We start from the raw sequence: 21,735 nt of genomic DNA, 5'->3' as shown, positions 1-21,735 counted from the left end.
ACCCACAACCACCAGCAAAAGCAGGATGTTTAACGGAAGTGCAGGAAGAGGAAATTTCAGCTCTCAAAAGCCTCCCCTTTCACCAAACAGGAGTCTTGTGGTGTCTTACACACACTCCAACAAAACTTCTTAGCATGAACTTTTGCAAGCTACATGAGGTGTACTTTCATGAAGCAGATTGCAGTCTGCGGAGCTTCTACGACACGAGCACGTTTGTCAAACACCAGGAGACTCGTTTTTACTGCCGCAGAGTCTAGGATGTCCTGACATCAGTCTGAAATCAATGGGTTCAGATCAGAATAACTGTTTAGGATTGAATGCTACCTCTCTGGAGCTCTTACACAATTCCCAAAAGTTACATCTGACAATTTAGCTCAGGAAAATCTATACCATGATACATTTATTATTACCAGGTCATTGTTATTGTGGTGGTCACTTGGTGTGGCTTCATACAAAATACAAGAGGAGATATCCCTCCCTACCCAAGGGACCTTCCAGTCTAGAGTTTTGATATGGGTAACACGAAGATGAGGAAAAGGATGAGTTGAGGGTTCTATGCTCCTCCGTTTTATTTTCACAACAACCTTGTTAGGTAGATGAGGTATGGAGTGAACAAGTTTCCACAGCACAGTGGGGATCTGTAGTTGGGCCTCTCAGATCCTCATCTGACCTCTTCACCACTGGCCCCATTTTAGCAAGGCTTAAGTTTGCAAGATCAGCAGAAGAGGCATTGTAGCAAATGGCCCCAGCTGCACATGATGTTTTTACCTCACAAAATACATCCTGATGGGAAATACTATATCTGTAAAACTGATGATATATAAAGCACATAATTCCCCCTTCTCCGGTCCCCTAGCTAAAGAAATAAAAGAGTACGTTGCATTCTTTTAAAATTTTTTATTGATAAGTTAAATGGACGGAATGATGGGCGTCATAGTGCAAAGAAAGATGTGCAACTGAGGGCATTGTTCTTCTCCCGTACAAACTTACATAAAGGGAAATAATTTCCATAAAGGAGATGAAGAAAAATGAATGAGCCTGTCAGTAGAAGGAAGCTGCAGCTTCTTGAATTCGGGACCTCAACAACGTATACATCTCTTTTTTGCAAGTTACTTTGAGAAGGACTGAACTGAAAGTACTCTATTAACAATTCCTCCAGTATGTCAGTTCAGACAGGCACTCACAAACCAGGGAGAAAATCAGTATAGTCAGTCAGATATACTCTAACGTTATGTCAGAAGTCTTCTTTTTCTAAGGCAGACATTTGGTAGCATTAACCACAAAATGTATAACTCTTTTTCTGTGTCACCTGTTTAAGCCTTTATAAGCTCAGTGCTTTGTTTTCTACCTGCAGTGGTATTTGTTCCACAACAATCTGAAGTCACGTTCATAAAATATCTCTCATACATGTAGGCATACACTGGGAACAGTGATCTACAGCCCATCACCAATGGCAACTTCACTAGAGAACAAGATGTTTAAATACACTGCTAAAATGATTCAATGCCACCACAAACATGATACAGGAAGAAAAATCTATTACCAAATATATTGTTGGTCTCAAACCCAGGTGCAGTATTTAAAAACAAGAGGGCTATCCTTTCCCTTGGCAATTTATAAGCCAAGACCAACACAAACAACAGTATGCTTATTTTTGTGTGTTATGTGAGGTTGGTCCCCCCCCCCCCCACCAACGCCCATGCCCCACTTAACTACCAGTTCACAATGCTGCATAAAAGACTGCTTTTGAAGCATGCTGAAGTTTCAACAGCAACCAGCAATGGAGCAGAGGAGCTGTCTTTTGAAAGAAAACTTGCCTGTATGTGCATACCCGAAGTAGCTCTTCATATTATATCTAACTAATCAGAGATTTAAAATTGCTGGGAAAGTGAACGTTTGTCCGTGTTGGAAGTAGTGCATATACAAATCATTTATAAAAGGAGCACAGATTAAAAAAATATGCACATGTCAGTTAAATTAGTTCATAAACTCTTCAACACTTTACATTCGGGACTGCATTAGTGTATACATATATATATATAGTACAGAAAACAACCCCCCCCCCCCACAAGATCAGTTAAATTAAATAATTTTACACAAACTGATAAATACTGTTGTCAGAGTTCACCAAGGTCAAAACCTATTTATCGGCATGTTAATTTCTACACAGAATAACTAGAGGGAAACTGGTCTGTGCTCCTTCGCATCTAGATCACTTCGTTTCACAGGCTTGTCTACATTCTCCCCTGAGTGTTGGGGGAAAAATATCCGACAGTGCCTCAATTAATCCTGTCCCACTCACAGACTTCATTTTGTTGCCTGCCAGATAACAACGCCCAGGATTAGGGTCACCACAGCAAGGCCAACAATCAGGATGCAGATCTTCTTACGAGACTTTTTCTATCAAGAAGAGGAAAACAAACATAAGAAAAGCCATATTCACACCGAGAAGGTAATGCAAGAATAAGAGGTTCAGCTTATTAAAACATCCACAATATAGGATTATACAGGATGGATAAAAGGAGAACGTTTTTCTCCCTATCCAGTAGTGATAGAAATTTGGAGGCACCCAATAAAGTTAATGGACAATAGGTTCAGGGTACACAAGAGGAAGTATTTCTTTACTCAGTGAGTAATTAAACTGTGGAATTCACTGCCAGTGGACACAGCAAAGATGGCTCTAAAATGGGGTTAGGCAGATTTATGGAGGAGTCCATCAGTGGCTACTAGACGTGATGACTAAGTCTGAGGCAGTACCGGGCTGAATACCTCTGCAAGGAGGAAACACCAAAGACCTGTTTATTAGCCATCTGGAGCAACCAATTGGCCCCTTTGTGCAGCGATGCTAGACCAGATAGACCACTGGTCTGATCCAGCAGGGAACTTCTTATGTTCTTATAAGAAGTGTGAAGAATTGGAATTCTGAATGAGTATGTATTTCTAGTTCCATCCTGACAGCATTTGTTCATCTTTAACTCAGGGGTTCTACAAACCTTTCACCAAACCAGGGTATAATATTGGAAGAGTTCCTAGACCTTCAACCTGCAGGAAGACTATTTCAGGCCTTCTTATGTGGTTGATAGTACACAGAAAGAAAACATGCTGGTAAGGGCCCCTCTAGAAAAGCTAAGGGGCAGCCTATTTCAAGAGGATTCTGCAACTGTGCACGATGGAAATGTATTAGACCTACATATCTTCAAGACAGCATCACAAGTTGTCAGCCAATTGATGAGGGCACATGCACGACAACACAGGAAAAAAGCACTTGGAAATCTTACACCTTTTCAGTTCAGATAAGGGCTACATGGTGCATTGTTTTGGCGGAGAACAGTAAATGTCTGATCCCACCACGTTATTGTTCCCTCCCTTCAAGTGGCAATGCAATTATTCTGGCTGAGGGACCAAGGTTGTCTGTCTGTCATATAAACAGTACCTGATAATACGAAGCTCTCTGTAGCTGTTCATTGGCATTTTCCACATGCACTTCTGCATTTTCTATACTTGATTCTATGCTGTCTACAGGACAGAAAAGCACACAGTCAGAAAGCCAGATCACAAAACATGAATGGTCAGATGGATGCAAAACTTGGAGGAAGAAATATCTTTTCAACAATAGAAAACCCTACGGACAAAAGGTATAAAATTCATAGCATGCCAAACATTAAGAGAAAATTGGTATAGGATGCTTCTCGGTGGTATATTGCCCCAAAGGGAATTGAGATAACAAATAAAAATTATAAAGGGAAATGCAAAGAAGTGGATGGCTCTTTCTACTACATGTGATAGTTGTGCAGGAAAGTTTTAAAATCCTAGAAAGGCATTCATGCAGAAATACAGAAACTCTTAAAAACTGACTTTGTTTAGATCACTATGTTATTGGGCATATTACCAAAGAATATCCCCCAAATCTCAAAAGAACTGTTTCAATATTTGTTACCAGGGGCCAGAGTAGTATTTCTGACAAAATGGAAGACAGAAGAATGCCCCAACTTAGAGAACTGGGAAAATAAACCAATGGAATAAGAGCCAAAGCCAACACCAACCAATTTTGTGAATATGAGACCAATCAAAGAATGCCGAAGCTGTGAGAGATTGAAAAAATGTAGTATCATTAAACATAACTCATTTCCAAAAAAATAAGAATGATGGATTTAAAAGAAAGTGAAAAGAAAAGTGAAAGGTTAAAATTATGGATGTAAATTTTGAACAATCTTTTAGGATATACGTCATATTGTATTGAAAATGTGTTAAAGGCAGAATGATGAATGAACAATTACATTAAGTAAGATGGCCATAATTTGATGATAATATGAGTATGATCTCGTGAGAAAGATTTGGGGAAGATGATACTGTATTAAGTCTGGCAATTTGAGTTTTATCTTGTGAGAAATATTCGAGAAATGAAAAACAGTACTCAAAATCAATGTTTCTTTATTAATATATTTTAGGCTATTAGAATCTATTTTAAAATAGTCAATACTGGTAACGGAATTAAGGTTTATATTTAGTTTTATATATATATGTAGTGTTTTAAAATGTTGTGTGTGTTTCTTTAAATTAAAGGTAAGTTGTAGAAGGAAGGGGAGGTGAAAGGTGGATGAGAGAGGTGGTTGGTTGACACTGGAGAAGAAGAAGAGTTTGGATTTATACCCCATCTTTCTCTCCTGTAAGGAGACCCGGTGGCTTACAAGCTCCTTTCCCTTCCTCTCCCCACAACAGACACCTTGTTAGGTAGGTGGGGCTGAGAGAGTTCCGAAGAACTGTGACTAGGCCAAGATCACCCAGCAGGAATGTAGGGGTGCGGAAACACATCTGGCTCACCAGATAAGCCTCTGCCACTCAGGTGGAGGAGCGGGGAATCAAACCCGGTTCTCCAGATTAGAATCCACCTGCTCTTAACCAGTACATCATGCTGGCTCTCTACATCATGCTGGAGAGTGATTGTGGAGACTCTATACCAGGGTTGTCCAACTCTGGCGCTTCAGATGTTCGTGGACTGCAATTCCCATCGGCCCCTGCTGGCATGGCCAGCTGATGGGAATTGTAGTCCATGAGCATCTGAAGCACCAGAGTTGGACACCTCTGCTCTATGTTGAACTGAGAGAGAGGCAGCAGTCTGTGCCGGAGACTGACAGGGAGTCCGTCTGAGCTAAACTGAGTCAGAGTATATGGAAACCTTTTGAGAGATTAGAAAAAAGGTTGAATCCTAGGATGGTCTCAGAGATGTAACGAAGAGGGTGGATTGATGTAAAGTGAAAGCCACCTCAAAGGAAGTTGTTGCCTCAGTTCATTTATTGTAAATTATTTCTCTAAACATTTAAGCCAGGGGTCCCCAAACTTTTTAAACAGGGGGCCAGTTCACTGTCCCTCAGACTGTTGGAGGGCCGGACTAAAAAAAACTATGAACAAATTCCTATGCACAAATGATTGTTAAATGTAACCAGGAATCCCACACTAGTGATTTCCTGAGGACCATAAAGCCCTTCAAAACTGCTTTAAAGCTCAGACACACTACTATGGCAGGAAATAAAAAAAGGGTTGGAACTGAATTCTGAGTGGCAGCAAAATATCAATAAGAGGAAAAACAAACATTCTTTTGCACCTATTTATTTATAAAGAAATAAGAATGGGAACTGCAATATAACTTTGTTGATTCTGTTGGTATTTAGAATTGTAACAATGATAGAATTTGTTTTTCTCTTTATCGTCTTTGTCAGTTGTATTAATTTTTACCAATACAAATTTTTAAACAATAAAAGAAAGCGAAGCCACAAGAAAGGATTTCCTGAAGAACAAACTGCACTTTATAATCCAATTGGATGGGATGATCAGAGAACTGCAAAGATAATCTCTGGTGTTTATAGCCTCAGGTGGGTGGCCATGTCAATCTGCAAGATTAGAGTCCAGTTGCACCTTCGAGTCCAATGAGATTTCCAGAGTATACGCTTTTGAAGGGAGCTTTGATTCTCAAAAGCTTATACCCTGGTGTTAGCATATCACCCTGGTACAGCGGAGGGGTGTTTGTGTGCTTCTCAGGTCCCCCTGCCCATCTGGAAAGGTGATGTTGGCATTGCAGAGATGGGGAGCCCAATTCTCTGGTAATAGCCAGGTCAGCCTAAAAGCACTGTTTTCTGGTTCTCCTGCTTTCAGCCTGCTTGTCGCGTCAGCATATTTTCAGCTTCACAGCCAAGGAAGAACGTGTTCTCAATATGATACAGTAGCCCTGCCAAATGAATACTAATTTCATCCACAAGACTCCTGATGTCATTCCCTTCTCTAATTATGTTAACCCAGATACTCCCTCCTGTGACTAACTTCTTTTGACCACCTTACAGTGCACTCCATTGTTTCTCAACAACAACCACCCAGACACCTCCCAGAGGCTATCCAAACATTCCCTAAAGGCTGTCCTGACACGCCCAGAGGTGGATCTTTACCCTATAAAGATCCTCCCCTCCCCTCCAGAAACCTTTGTCCAGCGCCACTGACACATTTTAGTCTTTGTTGCTGTACTCATGCATGCAACTATCAGCAGAGTAGAGCTACCCTTGAGTAGACAAGTAGTAGTCCAACTGCATACACTCAGCCTCCCACCTTCTAGGAATAAGAAACACTTCACACGAGGTTCTTTCCACAGGAAGGCTTTACTTGATAGCTGCAGCATAACACTATACAATACACTATGCAAAGTTCTAAGCTACACAGGACTAAACAGAGTAAGCACGAAGCAGTAGATCAGATCAGTAAGATCAGTAAGAAAGAATAACATACAGAGTTCTATACACAGCTTTATAATGCTCAAGCAATTACTTTGCCCAGCAAGTGTCTTCCCACAGGAACAGAGTCACAGTCTCTTGCACCAATCACGTTTAAAGTCAACTGTCACAAGCTGCTCCAGACTTTGTGTTTTTGGCTCTGTTGCTGACTCAGCGATCTGCTGCCTTGGGAGATGAACCCTCTTTTTTCACCTACCATGACAGCAACACCCTCCGGAACCACACGCTGGCTGTTTGGCTCTGAACCCTGGATATTCTTCGCTTCGATATCAGGTTGTATCACCCAGATACCCCATACCATCTTTCTATTTCAAATCTATTCAAATCTAGGAACTCTGTGAGTGCATGCTTGCTGAATTGAAACAAATGCTTGTGAACCCCTTATGCCTACAATACAGATTGTCACATTTGCATCATATTCCTCTCTCTGTATTTTCTTCTGAGAGCCAATCTCCATATACACTGGTATTAAGGATTCCCTTACCCAGCCTCTTGCAGCATCAATAAGCAGTCTGCTCTAAGCTAATTTCCCTACATCACTGAGAGACTGTGTCTCCACCCTGGGTAACACTGGAAACCTTGTTCCTCTTTAGGATTCTACTGCTCTTAAGTCTAGATAATCTCTTGTGGTTTTTTTTTTCAAAGAGTAAAGCAGCAGCTCTGCTTCTCCCAGAATGGCTTGCAACGTGATTCTCCCCTCGACAACCATGTGAAGTAGGCTGTGACTGGCCCAAGGTTGCCCAGAAAGTTTCTGTGGTAGAGTGGGAGATTTGAATCTGGGTCTCCCAAATGCCACTCTGGCATTCTAACCACTATGCCACACTGGCTATTGCCTACAGGCATGCAACAGCCACCAATTTTTCAAAGAGGTATTGCTCCAGAAATGACTACTTGTTCTGCTCCATCTCCCTATTCATCTTGCTCATTGCTCAACAGAGCCCCCCCGCAACAGAACTTACAGAGGTGTTGGAAATGGGGATAAAATGCAGCATGCAACATTTTTGCAAAACCTCTGAATCCTATTAGGTCTATTGTAAGTTCACAAAATGGGCAACCCAGCACACTGGAAATGAAGTGCCGTTGTTCAGGGGGCAAACATTCACAGGCACCATGCTTACCGATCACGTCTCCTTGATCGTGGATCATCATGGCCAGATCTTTAAATATCTGGTTCACATCCAAAATATCTGCCTGAAAAAAAGAAAGATGAAAACTTATTATATTTATCCCTCAACTGGAAGTTGAGGGATACCCACTTTTTTTCTTTCCCCCTCGGGAGGGTCTAAGAGGGATTTTGCGGGCATTGCTGTATCATGTATTAATTTGCTGCATTTTAAATATGTTATTTAGTGACTAATTTATATATTGTTTTTATGCTTATTGTATTTGAATTTTATGTTGTCCACCCACCCAGAGCCCTTCGGGGCTTGGGCGGGATATAAATTTGAAAAATAAATAAATAAATAAATAAATAAAGTGCGTTCAAGAAATTTTAATTGGCTGTTCTTACCATGTTTTATCAGAATGGTGACTTTTTGGCATGGTATGCAATGCAACGTATTGGGGGAGGTTGAGGAACCATGCACAGGGAAGGCAGAGATCAGCAACCTCACCTTCAATACCCAGGTGACCCTTTACATTTGTCAAGTAGCATGCATTTGGCTAAGGCTCTAAGATCCTCACCTCTAATTGCACGATGGCTGTTTCTCTCTCCTTAATTAGTTCAAGGTCTTGCTCTGTTATCGCGTCCTCTTCTTGAGACTGCATCTGATTCCATTCTTCATTGCTTTGGGACAAAAAAATACACAGTCTGTTCCTTCAACTGCAACTCCACTTTTGCTTGATTGCGAGAGATTTTGTTTGCTAAAACCATGCTGTTCAAAGTGTCACTCACATCTAGCCTGACTGCATTTCTTGACATAGGTGTTCCTGTTTCACAAACATGGGGTTCTGCAGTTGCAGAACTTGATGCTATGAGGAACTACATGCACTGTGCATGTTTTCCTCCACCTCAGAGAATTACCTATCAAGGACAGCAGTTCTTTCGAGCTTCTTTGACATCCCCTTTTACAGGTATATAATTATCCTATGTATTTACCTTCAAGTGTCTGATTAACAAAAGAGAAAACTGAGCAGATTATAAACAAATTGCACGTGGCTCTATTTAGGTGTCATGACTGACTGCCTTTCTCCCACGTTCCTCTCATGGAAATTCGCATGTCCAAATGCCCACTCCTCTGCCTTCCATGTCCTGTACCTGCTACCCAGAAAATATTGGAAGGGATTTTCCTGCGGTGTCTCGACAGCATCCGTGTCACCTGCACATTCGGTTTTCCAAGCACACGAATACCACCCTGGATCTGGGTGGCAGCAGGATGATCGAATACATTTGTGCATCATATATTCTAGACGTATATAACGTACCCCCCCTACTCATGTTAACATTTTTGAGAAGGCTGAAGCTATGAGAGGCTGCCGTCAGAACTGGTTCTGTGGAGCAGGCTATCTGGCCTCTTTCACAATTCCATCTGAAAAGGTTTCACACATTTCCAGATATTGTTGGAAGAGTTTAGAAGTCAGAAACGGCATTTAAGCTCAACCGGGACTGGCTTGTTTTGAATCACGTGTCAAAACCCTGCATGCCACAGGAACCAGTTGTAAACACAGCCATATAGCATTGGTCACTCTACTATTCTTCACATGTTTCCAAGACAAGTCACATGACAAAGGGTTTTCCATTGTGGAAGACAGATGTGAAAAAGAGTTACCCCAGAGAAGCAGAAGTTACCTGTCAAATGAGACCAGCTGCTCGTCCTTGTTCCTCTCTTCTGCCTGGAAAACATAATTTGGGGATCATCAAGCAGTGGGAAAGCAAACATTGTAACTGTGGGTCGAAACGTGCGAGGTAACAAGCAGGTCCTTACAGCCTCTTTTCCCAGGATGCTATTTTGGAAGCTGCTTTATTGCGTGGTAGATTTAACAACTTGGAAATGAGCGAAAGGGTATGCTCTTGTGGTGAACAACAAATTGAAACATTGGCACATCAACTGCTTTGCTGTCCTAAATCTGCTAATATTAGATCAAAATATTCCAATATTCTTTCTAGGATACCTAGTGAAATGGGAGAATCAGGTAGACTTCCTTTCCTTCTGGACAATTCTGACAATGAAACTTGTGAATTGGTTGCACAATTTTTACTGGAGGTGATGCACAATCAATAATTTATATTTTATCTTAAACCTTTGTATTTGTATACCTTTTATCTTAGGTTTTTTATTGTGTTATGATTATTGTTATGCCAAATAAAGGCTTATTATTATATTATATTTTGGAAGCCCTGTAGGAACAGAAAGCTCCATCTCCCTATGCATCAGAACAGAAGGAACAGAAAGCTAAGTCAGAAGGCTTTGTTACGACTCATGGGAACTGGACTAAATCAAGAGACAAAACTCTTGAAGAGACCAAGTCTCCGATGCAAATCGCTCACTCCGCCCCAGGATCAACACGACCTAGACCACTGTAGACCACGAACAGAAAGATCCTGCAGATGGTGTGTTTTTCTTTAGCACAAAATACATTGGAAAATGCAGGAAACTTTTAGTGCAACACTTACAGAGAGACGGGAGCCAGCCCTTGCCCGGGCAACAGTTTCTTTCTCTTTCTCGGACACTTTTCTCTGCACCGCTTGGAAGTTATTCAAGGCAGCGGAAAAGTCGTTCATTAAACGCTCCTTCTGAAGTTTCTGCTGGCGCTGCAAGACAGAGTGAGGACCATGACTTATCGTGGAATGCTCCACAATTTTTTTTAAAAAATCTGTGTCTTACTTTTAAGGCTTACGTTTCATGTTTGTAGCCATAATCCCAGAGGATGACACTGGTTTAAATCCTTGTCCACCCATTCAATTATTTTTTGCCTTCCCAAATAGTTAGGGGGCATAATAGTGTCTGCAAGTCTCAAAAGATACATTGACATACCACACTTCTTCCACCATTAAGCCTAAAGTGTCCCGTTCCAGTCCAACTGATACAAATGGGACAGATGAAGCATTAGCCTTAGCAACTACTCTGGAGCACAGGATGCTCCTTAATATGCAGGGGACAGTGCAAAACGGCAGGAATATAGTGCCCCACCCTGGAAGCAGCATGGACCGGAGCAAAAGGCTCCACATTCAAATCAGCCCCATTCATTATCCTGAGCTCCCACGCTAAACTCATCTCCTCTTCCCAGGAGCTTGGGAAGAACTTCCTTTTCCCCAGATCAAGAAAAAGCCCAGGATCAAGAATCACTTTGGACAGACAGGTGGTTCACAAGCCACAGCTTTTCAGAACACATTTCTCGGTCACTGTTACTGCCGCTCATGAAAATAACAGCCTGTTAAGTGCTTACAGGCTGGTATATTTAGGACAATTCATTTCCATACCTGCAATCTTATCTCCCAACAACTCTCACCATTCTGTACCTGATCAAGTGATTCTTGATCTTAAAATATTTTGGGGGTACTCTAAGCAAATGACTCTACCCCTCCCCCTGGCATCTTAGGGGAGCTGCCCCACTCTAGCCACCCTCAATATTCCTTGGGACAGCTGGCTCGGTACCCCTCTAATTCACCCTTGGCATCAGCCTAGATCTGCCTGTATGTGTAAATAAATCACATCATTTACACGGATGCAGTAGGACTTCCACGTGCATCTTGTTCGCACCTTGCCTTTGCCAGATATTCTATACCACCATCCACTAAATGAAGTGCTTACGAGTAGATGTATTTAGGACAATTCATTTCCATACCTGCAATCTTATCTCCCAACAACTCTCACCATTCTGTACCTGATCAAGTGATTCTTGGTCTTTGGGGTACCCTAGGCAAATCACTTTGTCCCACCCGCTGGCATCTCGGGGGAGCCACCCCACTCCAGTGATCCTCAAGATTCCTTGGGATGGCTGGTTTGGTGCCCCTCTGATTCTGGGAGAGACTGGCACCCTTGGCATCTGCCTGGGTTTGCCTAGCGTACAGGTGTCAGACTCGCGGCCCTCCAGATGTTATGGACTACAGTTCCCATCATCCCCTGCCAGCATGATGCTGGCAGGGGATGATGGGAACTGTAGTCCACAACATCTGGAGGGGCGCGAGTTTGACACGTCTGGCCTAGCAGATGGCCTGGCTCTATTTGTATATGTCAGTCAATCATATCATTTACACAGATGCAGCAGGACTTCCACACGCATCTTGTTCACGCCTTGCCTTTGCCAGATGTCCTATACCGCCATCCACTAAATGTGTTTCTCAGTCTTCCCAGATGCATGAAAGCAACACAAAAGCTGTTGTGACGAGGACAGCTTTTCTTCCAACAGGCACACGCAAAAACACCCTACCAAAAGACTCACAAACCTGTTCCAGTGCAGATAAGGGGAGTGGCAGGGAGCCCAGCTCTTTCAAGTATTCATTAGTCTCCTTGGCAAGCCGGTTTGCAGTGTGCTGCAGCTCTTGCCTGTGAACAAAATGCACATTGTCTGCTGAATCCTGATTCGCTTTCCAGCCCCTCCTGCCAAAAAACTTCAATCAAACAAGAGCCATGTTAAAAGTGGACAATAATTTTTTCCTCGCTCATTTCTGTGCCTTTTTATGATGTCCACTGTTTTGCAGGCCCGATTCCCAGCCCTTGGAATAACCAACAAGAAAATGCCGGTTTGTGTGCCTGGGCAGCTCTTTACAGCTTTTAGCCCCCTTCCCTTTTTTTGTTTACCCTTTCTCTGCCTATTATACTGTTCTCCCCCACTCAACTACTGACACACACAAAACCGAACCTAACAAACCGAAAACTTCACAGGAACACAAGGGCACACAATAGACTCAAACAGACAGAAAGAGAAAAGGGAAAAGCCTGAAAAAACGCGGAGCCTTGAAGAGATCCGTGTACTCCCTAGCTAGGCAGGAAAAAATACTGTCTAAGATGGAGTCTCACAGGAAGTTGTCAGAAAAAGAAAAAAGAATTAGATCCTGCCTCCCGGAAGTGGGTTAGGAAATAATTCAGCAAGATGGATTCCTCCTCAAGGAGAAGGGGAAGAATCTGCACAATCCATATTGTGAAGGACCTGTGGCTCAGTGGAAGAGCCTCTGCTTTGCATGCAGAAGGTTCAGTCCCCAGTACTCCCAGTTAAAAGGGACCAGGCAGCAGGTGATAGGAAAGACCACCTGAGAGCCTGGACAGCCACTGAGGTTCTCAGTAGACAATACTAACCCTGATGAACCATGGGTCTATATAATGTGGCTTCACAGGTAAAGGAGGGATTATGGCTCAGTGGAAGAGCCTCTGCTTTGCACGCAGAAGGTCCCAGGTTCAGTCCCTGGCATCTCCAGTTAAAAGGATCAGACAGGAAGATTTGAAAGACCCCAACCTGAGATCCTGGAGAACTGTGGCCGGTCTGGGTAGACAATTCAGACCGTGATGGACTGACAGCTGATTCAGTCTAAGACAACTTCACATATATGATCATGCACGACGAATAGCAACTTCAGGAGAGGGCATTTAAATCAGGGAAATGGTACGTAGGGGAAGGGCTAACCCCTCCTCGCCAACACGATTGGTATCTTCCCCCATTCACATTTTAACTATGGACCTCTTTCGTCAGAATTAGAACATAACAAATTTGTCAGTCTGACTTTATCGCAACGTGCATCGTAAGGAACTGCTCAGACTGTACTTACAAGTTTTCTTGAAGCTTGCTGGAGTCCCGCTTGGTTCCCAGCTGGCTCATCAAATTCTTTATCTGAGAAGCTGCAAAGGTAGAATTGGGGACATGTCACACATGAGCAAAAAAGTCTGGCCAACTCACACAGTTGCTCAAAAAGCAGCAGCGGCTGGACGTTCAGGCTACAATTAGCTTATTTCACAAAATTTCTACTCCACCTTTCTGCCCTGAAAAAGATACCCACGGTGGCTATATTATTGCATTTTTTATTCTGTTTTTCCTCCAAGGAGCTCACAATTTTTCCTTTAGGTTGCCTTCACAACCACCCTATGCAATAGAGAAGGTTAGCTTGAAAACGACTGGCCCAAGGTTATCTAATAAGTGGAGACCCAGCATGGTGTAGTGGTTAAGAGCAGGTGCACTCTAATCTGGAGAACCGGGTTCAATTCCCTGCTTTGCCACTTGAGCTGTGGAGGCTTATCTGGTGAACCAGGTTAGCTTGTGCACTCCAACACATACCAGCCGGGTGACCGTGGGCTAGTCACAGTTCTTTGGAGCTCTCTCAGCCCCACCCACCTCATAGGATGTTTGTTGTGGGGAGGGAGAAAGGGAAAGGAGATTGTAAGCCCTTTTGAGTCTCCTTACAGGAGAGAAAGGAGCGGCATAAATCCAAACTCATCTTCTTGTTATGAGCATCATTTATATGGACAAACTATTGAATGCAAAATGGGTTTGATTTCTTGTGGGTGTCTTTTCAGATTAACTGTTCTGTGCAGACGCGTATTGGGGGAAATGGCGCCTGGAGACAACCCCTTCTCCAGGTATCCCACCACCTTCGGGGGCGGGGCTCAGGGGAGGGCCTGGGGAGGCCTGCATGGAGGCGGGGCGGAGCTTGGTGGCGGCACGCAGCCCAGGCGGGGGGCGAGGCTCTGTGGTGCATGCCTGGGGACATGGATGACCCCATGTCCCTATAGGCCAGTGGTGGCGAACCTATGGCACTCCAGATGTTCATGGACTAAAATTCCCATCAGCCCCGCCAGCATGGCCATGCTGGCAGGGGCTGATGGGAATTGTAGTCCATGAACATCTGGAGTGCCATAGGTTCACCACCACGGCTATAGGCCATACGCCTCTGGTTCTGGGAGATTGGTTACAGGGTACAGGCATCAACAAGAAAACAGAATAGTTGGCATGATGCTGAAGCACAATGGACCAAAGCTGTGTGCTGAAATTACACCGATATTGGTCAGCTGCATCAGTGCAGTGCAGGTGGGTAAAGAAGAAGGCCATGAGCAACTGTTGTAAATATTCTGCAGTCCAGGATACAGGTCAAGTAGCAAAGCCTTCATTTTGAAGAATGCGCTTCCCCAAAAACATTCTTCATAGTTTCTTCCTTACGGCTGGTTTTAATATGCTGTTTGTGTAAATTGCAAAATTCATGGGGGGGGTGGGGGTGTAGTTTATTCAGTTCCCACAACAACACCCTGTATTAGAAGGTGTCCTTAGTTGCTATATTTTGTGGAAGATCACTGTTTAAGTAAACAACTGCTATCTTCACATGTAAAACTTGCACAGGTGTCAAACTCGCAACCTTTTTGCGAGTTTGACACCTGTGTAAAGCATTGTGAACTGAAGACCTCAAGAGGTATGTTCTTCCTTGGCTAGCATATGCATCTGCTGGGTATAGTAGCAGTCCCAGAGATGCCAGACGTGTACGGAATACCTAGTTAAACATGACGGCTTCAAAGGGTGTCACGTTGCTTAGGACGGCACTGTAAAAGTCTCACTGCAAAAAGTAATGCAAGCCAACACTGGCAAGGATCTGTGATCGCAAGCAGGAGTTGTTATTGCCAGACTTAAAGGAAGTAGCCACCCTTCCTGAGAGCATTTGAATAAGGGTGGATGGGAGAAAAAACATCTTCCCAAGTCTTTGAAGGAATTCAGACACATTTTGACCTTGCCTGCTTATGCTGAGAACAAAGCTACTGTGTACTTCTAAACTGCTCTCAAACATCAACACAAACTGTTCGGTTAGCCTTCAAACTGCCGTACTAGGGATTCTGAAGAACAGTCTGGTTTTCTCTGCTGCTCTTCTACCACATAAAGTGCGGTAGATTTTACCCCTTGGTTCTTTCTTCAGCCAGTAAGAATAACACCTTGTGGCAGAATGAGAGGGCAGAAATAGAATGCAGTTCGGTTGGCTGTGGTGGGTTTTCCGGGCTGTGTGGCCGTGGTCTGGTGGATCTTGTTCCTGATGTTTTGCCTGCATCTGTGGCTGGCATCTTCAAAGGTGTATCACAGAGGGAAGTCTGTAGTGTGTAACAGACTTCCTTCTATGATACACCTCTGAAGATGCCAGCCACAGATGCAGGCAAAACATCAGGAACAAGATCCACCAGACCACGGCCACTCAGCACAGAAAACCCACCACAACCAGTTGAATCCGGCCGTGAAAGCCTTCGACAATGCAGTTCCGTGATTCCTTAAGAAGAGCCCTGCTGGATCAGACCAGAATTCCATCTAGTCCAGCATCCTGTCTCTGGCAGTAGCCAACCAGTCCATCTCGCCTAGAGGACCAACAAGAGAGCACAGAGGCCAAGGCGCCTGGCAATAGTACTGAGGTTTACTGCTTCTGAACATAAAGGTTACCTTTACTAACCAGAGCTAGTAGCCACTGTTAGACCTCTCCTCCATGAATCTATCTAATCCCCCTTTTGAAGCTGTCTATGCCTGTGGCCATCACTGCATCCTGTAGCAGCTAACTCCACATATGAATCACTTGTTGTGTAAAGAACTACTTCTTTTTCATCCATCCTGAATCTACTGCCCGTCAGCTTCACTGGATGCCCTCCAAGAGGGAGAAAAAGTTCTGTTAGTCAACTCTCTCCACCCCATTCATAATTGTACAACCCTCTATCACAGGGGTGGGCAATTATTTTTTCCATGGGGCCGCATAAGAAACAGAAAATATTGTGGAGGGCCGGGCCAAAAGGCAGGGGGGCGAGGCGCTTTTGAAAGCCCCGCAGAAGCCAGCAGCCAAGGCAACTGGCTTCTGCAGGACTTTCAAAGGCGCTCCCTATGAAGGCAGAGAGGCGGCGCTTTTGAAAGCCCCGCAGAAGCCAGCAGCCAAGGCAACTGGCTTCTGCAGGACTTTCAAAGGCGCCTTGCTCCCCAGCAAGGCAGGGGGGCCAGTCAGGGTCATCCGGCGGGCTGGATGTGGCCCGCGGGCCGTATAATGCCCAGATCTGCTCTATCACGTCCTGTGCCTTAATCATCGCCTTACTAAAGTGAAAAGTCCCAGACTTTCTACAGATTTCCCCCTCTCCCTTTCACTCAGTGCAGCTGCTGGGGCTGTGATTTTAAAGGGGAGACCAGGGTGCAGTTAAAAGGTGTTCTTCAATGCCATTTTGCCATGGTGGGTAAAAGCACAGGAAAATGGTACCCAGGAAAGGGGTTGGAGTGATCCTCGGCTACGGTTGCCAACAACCTGGAGAAAAAAAAAATATTTTGCCACCTTTATAAAGGCTCACATGCAACCCATTGAAGGGTCAATTTTGTGGCAGCTGGGGAGGGTGCTGATGCAGCACAGCCATGCCACCACCATGCCGGTGGGGGGGGGGGGGGGGCACAGAAAATTTAAAAAACCTTCCCAGCTTACCTGAAAATCCCTACTGGCATGCAATGGGCTATGGTACACTAAAACATGGTGTAAGTTGCCAGGTAGCATAAGGGGTGTTCCCAGGTGAAAAACCCTGTGGAAGCAGACTAAAGTCACCTCTACCCCCAGGAACTATTCTGGACTCCCCCACCTGCCGCATGGCTTGCTGCGGCGGAGGGGCACCGACACAGCGACAACTTCTGCATTTGGGTGCTGAGGAGCTGCACAGTACCCTGCTACCAAAGTGAATGTGTTGATTGATTCTGATTGTTTTGAGGCACAACCTGCACTCTGAACAAGAGGCTATCTGTTTGGAGAAAGTATGGAGAAACAGAATGGTTTCCAATTGGCAAAGGCATTAGACAAGAATGTTTTTTTACCTCCCTAGCTCTTCAATCTGTAGGCAAAACATATCATAAGATGGATTAGATCTAGATCAGGGGTAGGGAACCTGCGGCTCTCCAGATGTTCAGGAACTACAATTCCCATCAGCCTCTGTCAGCATGGCCAATTGGCCATGCTGGTAGGGGCTGATGGGAATTGTAGTTCCTGAACATCTGGAGAGCCGCAGGTTCCCTACCCCTGATCTAGATGCAGATAGAGTGAAAAGTGGGAGGAGGAACATTAGCAATTTGAGATAGGCCGGAAAGAATGAAGACTTGACACAACTACTGCTGAAAGTTAAAACAGAAAGTGCCAAAGCAAGATTACAGCCGAAAGTCAAAGCCGTCCCCTGCGCCCCATATTCCACCTTTGGGGCTCGCCCACATTATGCCGCCCACCCGATGAGTCCATTGTTTATGTTGTCATCATCTGATTTTAGGATGGAGGTTGGAGCTGGTTGTTATTTATGTTTTAATTGGTATTTTAAAATGTTTGTTTTACTGATCATAATTTAATGTGATTGTTTTATTGGTTGTACACTGCCCAGAGCCTTTTGGAGATGGGGCGGCATATTAAATCTGCTAAATAAATAAGCAAATAAATAAATGACCTCCCCCACCAGCATATTTGCTCTTTGCACCAGCACAAGGGGTGCCCACCTTGGTATGGAGGCAGGTGGCTTCCACAATAGTTTCAGCCCCATCCTGTGGATTGCACTGTTAATGGGGTGTTTTTCCCCAGATAACCTCTGTGTCATGAAAGGTTTCATTCACCTGCATACTTCCACACATTAAGCTTCAATAAAGGTAGCAACACGTTTTTTCCTGCACATTGTTGCCAACCTAGCCTCTGATGCAAGCAACTCCCACCCCTGAACCAGGATGCATTTGGTAAAAGAAAAAGTCAGTTGAAAAGAACATGGAATTGTATGGAATATTCCGTTTATACAAATAACTTTTTAGCTTAGAAAAGCACTACTATTTCAAAGAGTTGGAAGAGACCACAATGGCCAACAAGTCTAACCATATTTATCTGCTGTTATTTGCCCACAGTCCACCTTTCTTGCTGGGACTCAATGCGGAATACAAAGTATACTAAAAAGTATACTAAAAAGGAAAGTATACTAAAGTAAACTAAAAAGGAAAACAGGACAAAACATACAACACAAAACAGACAATGTACAAACTAGAAAACACACGCAAGAAACACTGCAACAAACTACAACGGAATTGTATTGTCAAAGGCTTCAACCACACCTTTGCATAGCAAGTTCCACCCAAACACTTAGTGACTGGTTCCCCACCCTGGGACATGGACAATATACCACACTAAACTTTCCCTTCTCACTAGACAGTGTGAAACAGACTTTTCTCTGTGATACACCTCTGAAGATGCCAGCCACAGATGAAGGTGAAACGTTAGGAACAAGATCCACCAGACCACAGCCACACAGCCTGGAAAACCCACCAGAACCAGTACAACGGAATTCTCTTTGCTATACATTGTTCTGCTCTTAGCTGCTACTTGTAAACTATTTAAAACCCAACGTTCTACTACGGCACTGCTGGGTCGGCAGTGCACTACTACAGACCTACTTTCCTTAACTCGATAAATAGCAATTGATAAGGTCTGTAAATGTTTCACTGTACTTATAGCCAGAAGGCTATTAAGACCAGCCTGTTATGGAACCTCTCCCAAGAGATCAGAACTCTGATCAGGCTACCTGGCCTTTTTTTTCTTTAGTCACAATTTTGAAAAATCACAATTCTGCCATGCCAAATTCTGAATAGAGGAAACACTGGTTTCTGTGAACAAATTAAGTAGTTGCATGCATTAGTTTTTTTATTTATTTATGTATTTATAACCATTATTGGCATAGGCATGCATTAGTTAATTTTGCATGATTTTACTCAGTTTCCAGAAATCCTCCCCAGTCCGTCAACTGATAAGATTTCACAAGGCACGGCTTTCATATTTACAAAACTATCTTATCAATCATATGGGTAAGAAAACAGACTTGCAAATAAATTCTTGCCTGTGGTAGATTAGGATCCCCTCCAGATAACCAGGAAGGAAACCTTTGGTCATTGGGATGACGAGATTCCTTTAATTACCTTGATTGTGAATAACAAGCTACATTATGTTTTTATACCTTTTTGATATCCTCAGAGTGCAGCCCGCTCTGAGGATATACATCAGCCAGGAAGATAATTTCAACAGATATTTTACTGTTGCAGTGGTGAGTTTTTAAAGCAGACTTATACTGTCAGTTGCTCTGGCAGCTTCCTGAGTCAAAAAGCAAGTTGTTAATTAAGCCAGGCCGGAATCCAGTGCTTCTTCACTTGGAAAGAGGTCCCGCTGAAGTGTCAAAGATTGTACAGCAATGAAACATGCAGTGGCCGCACGTAAGGGACCAGAGATGTAGCCCCATACACAGAATGAAGAATCAGCGACAGCTTAACAAGACACAGGCACACAGTATAAACGTACACGACAACTCACACACATATATAAAAGAGACAAATGTGCGATCATCACGTTTTCGATTTACGCCCATTTACAGCTTCCCTTTGTGAGGAACTGTATCCCGTGTAGACAATGCAGACCGTGTGAATGGGCACCAAAACTATTCATAATTAGGACTCAGTTGCGGGGAGAGGGTAGGATGGGCGAAAACGCACAGGCGTCGCCAGCCAATCAAGGGGACAACAGCAGTCACTCTCTCTCTGTATTTGTTTTGGGGTTCAGGATCCAGGAGAGAATGAGGATATAAGAGGCGCTGGGGGGTATAAGGGGTGGGGGATGGGTGGGGGGTGGGAGCTGTCAAGACACTCACTGCATTGTGTCAGGCGCTGTACGTTGGCGCTGCAGGTCTGGATAATGCTGTTGAAGTCTTGGGGCGGCACCGGCCCTCCCCCGGGCCGGTAAGTCTCTAAAGGACCGTACGACATCCTAAAACAAAAAGAATCCCGGAAGGAGGAAAGAGGAAAAATAAACCAGTACAGCCGGGGCGACGGTGATGATGATGATGCTAATGATGCCTCCACCTCAGCCACTACGCATGCGCACCCCGAACGGGCAGGGCTACAGCTATCCTTGGGCCGCGCGTGCGTGATGGGACGTAGACGCGCCATGTAGATGTCGGCGAGTGGGATTTAGATGCGCATGCGCGCGCCTCGCGGTGTCGGGGACCAGTGTGGGTGTCATGGCGGTGGAAAGGTGTTCATCGAGATGCCTGATCTGTTTCCTAAAAGTGTATTGCACTGAGGTCTTGCTTTTAAAAAAAAATCAGCTATATATTTGTTCAGATCATCTGCATCCCACCCTTCCTTCAGGAAGCTCAGGGCGGTGGCTCTTCCCCTCATTGATCTTATCCTCACAACAGCCCTGTGAGGTAAGTTAGGCTGGCAGAGAGTGACAAACATAGGGTTGCTAACTTGAGTTGGAAAATTCCTGGAGATTTGGGTGGGGGATCTGGGGAGTGTGGGAAACAGTGTCATGGAGTCCACTCACCAAAGCAGCTATTTTCACCAAGGGAACAAGATCAATTGTAATTCAGGGAGATTTCCAGGCCTCACCTTGAAATTGGCCACTGATTTAAGGTGCTGAAGAAAGAGCAGCCAAGACTCTTGTGGTACTTTAAAGAATCACTTTTTAATGGTATTTATTTATTCTGTTACGTTTATATCCTGCCCTTTCCTGACTGGAGTTGGACTCAGGGTGGCTAATATAAACGTATGCAATTAATTAAATTACATAATGCAATTTTAAAAATAAAATAAAGATTAAATAAAAAGAAATTGATTTTACAATCAAGAATTATGCTCATTTCAGCTGAGCTCAGCCATTTTCAGTGCTTTACTACAGGGGTATTTCAGAACCTGTGAAAGCTACTCCATTTCTGCCACAACACTATTAGCTTTGTACATGCAACAAAATTACTATTTCTGTGTCCTTACTTTTACATTTTATTGTTATTGTCTCAAAATACTATCCCTAACACGTTATTATAAAGCAGTTCAATAAAGTTTTTTGTAAAAAGCTATCCTCAGCAAAAGCAAACTCAAAATGTGCAACAAATAGTAGACTTAAAGCAGTCAAATAATTTAACAACCGGTTCCGCATGAACTCAGAGGTGGATTACAACCAGTTCTCTGAACTAGACAAAAAATCAGCTACCGGTTCTACTGGTGCGAATAGGCTGAATCCCACCACTGAATTAAAGTAGTT

At 43.8% G+C, this 21,735-nt stretch overlaps 1 protein-coding gene across 1 annotated transcript; it reads right to left on the bottom strand.

The window, feature by feature from the left end:
• Positions 1–882: 882 nt before the first annotated feature.
• Positions 883–20,563, bottom strand: STX12 (syntaxin 12). Its single transcript, XM_048501847.1, has 9 exons — positions 20,342–20,563; positions 13,480–13,549; positions 12,163–12,262; positions 10,390–10,527; positions 9,565–9,608; positions 8,460–8,562; positions 7,895–7,967; positions 3,434–3,516; positions 883–2,400 (listed from the first exon to the last, which is right to left on the bottom strand). The coding sequence occupies exons 1-9, from the start codon at positions 20,454–20,456 to the stop codon at positions 2,308–2,310; spliced, it is 819 nt and encodes a 272-aa protein (XP_048357804.1). The 5' UTR covers positions 20,457–20,563; the 3' UTR covers positions 883–2,307.
• Between the last annotated feature and the right edge of the window lie 1,172 nt (positions 20,564–21,735).

The sequence above is a fragment of the Sphaerodactylus townsendi genome, linkage group LG06 (genome assembly GCF_021028975.2).
Source record: "Sphaerodactylus townsendi isolate TG3544 linkage group LG06, MPM_Stown_v2.3, whole genome shotgun sequence".
In the NCBI taxonomy this organism is placed as follows: Eukaryota; Metazoa; Chordata; class Lepidosauria; order Squamata; family Sphaerodactylidae; genus Sphaerodactylus; species Sphaerodactylus townsendi.
Note: the sequence above shows the minus strand (reverse complement) of the source record. Positions and strands in the feature narration are given on the sequence as shown.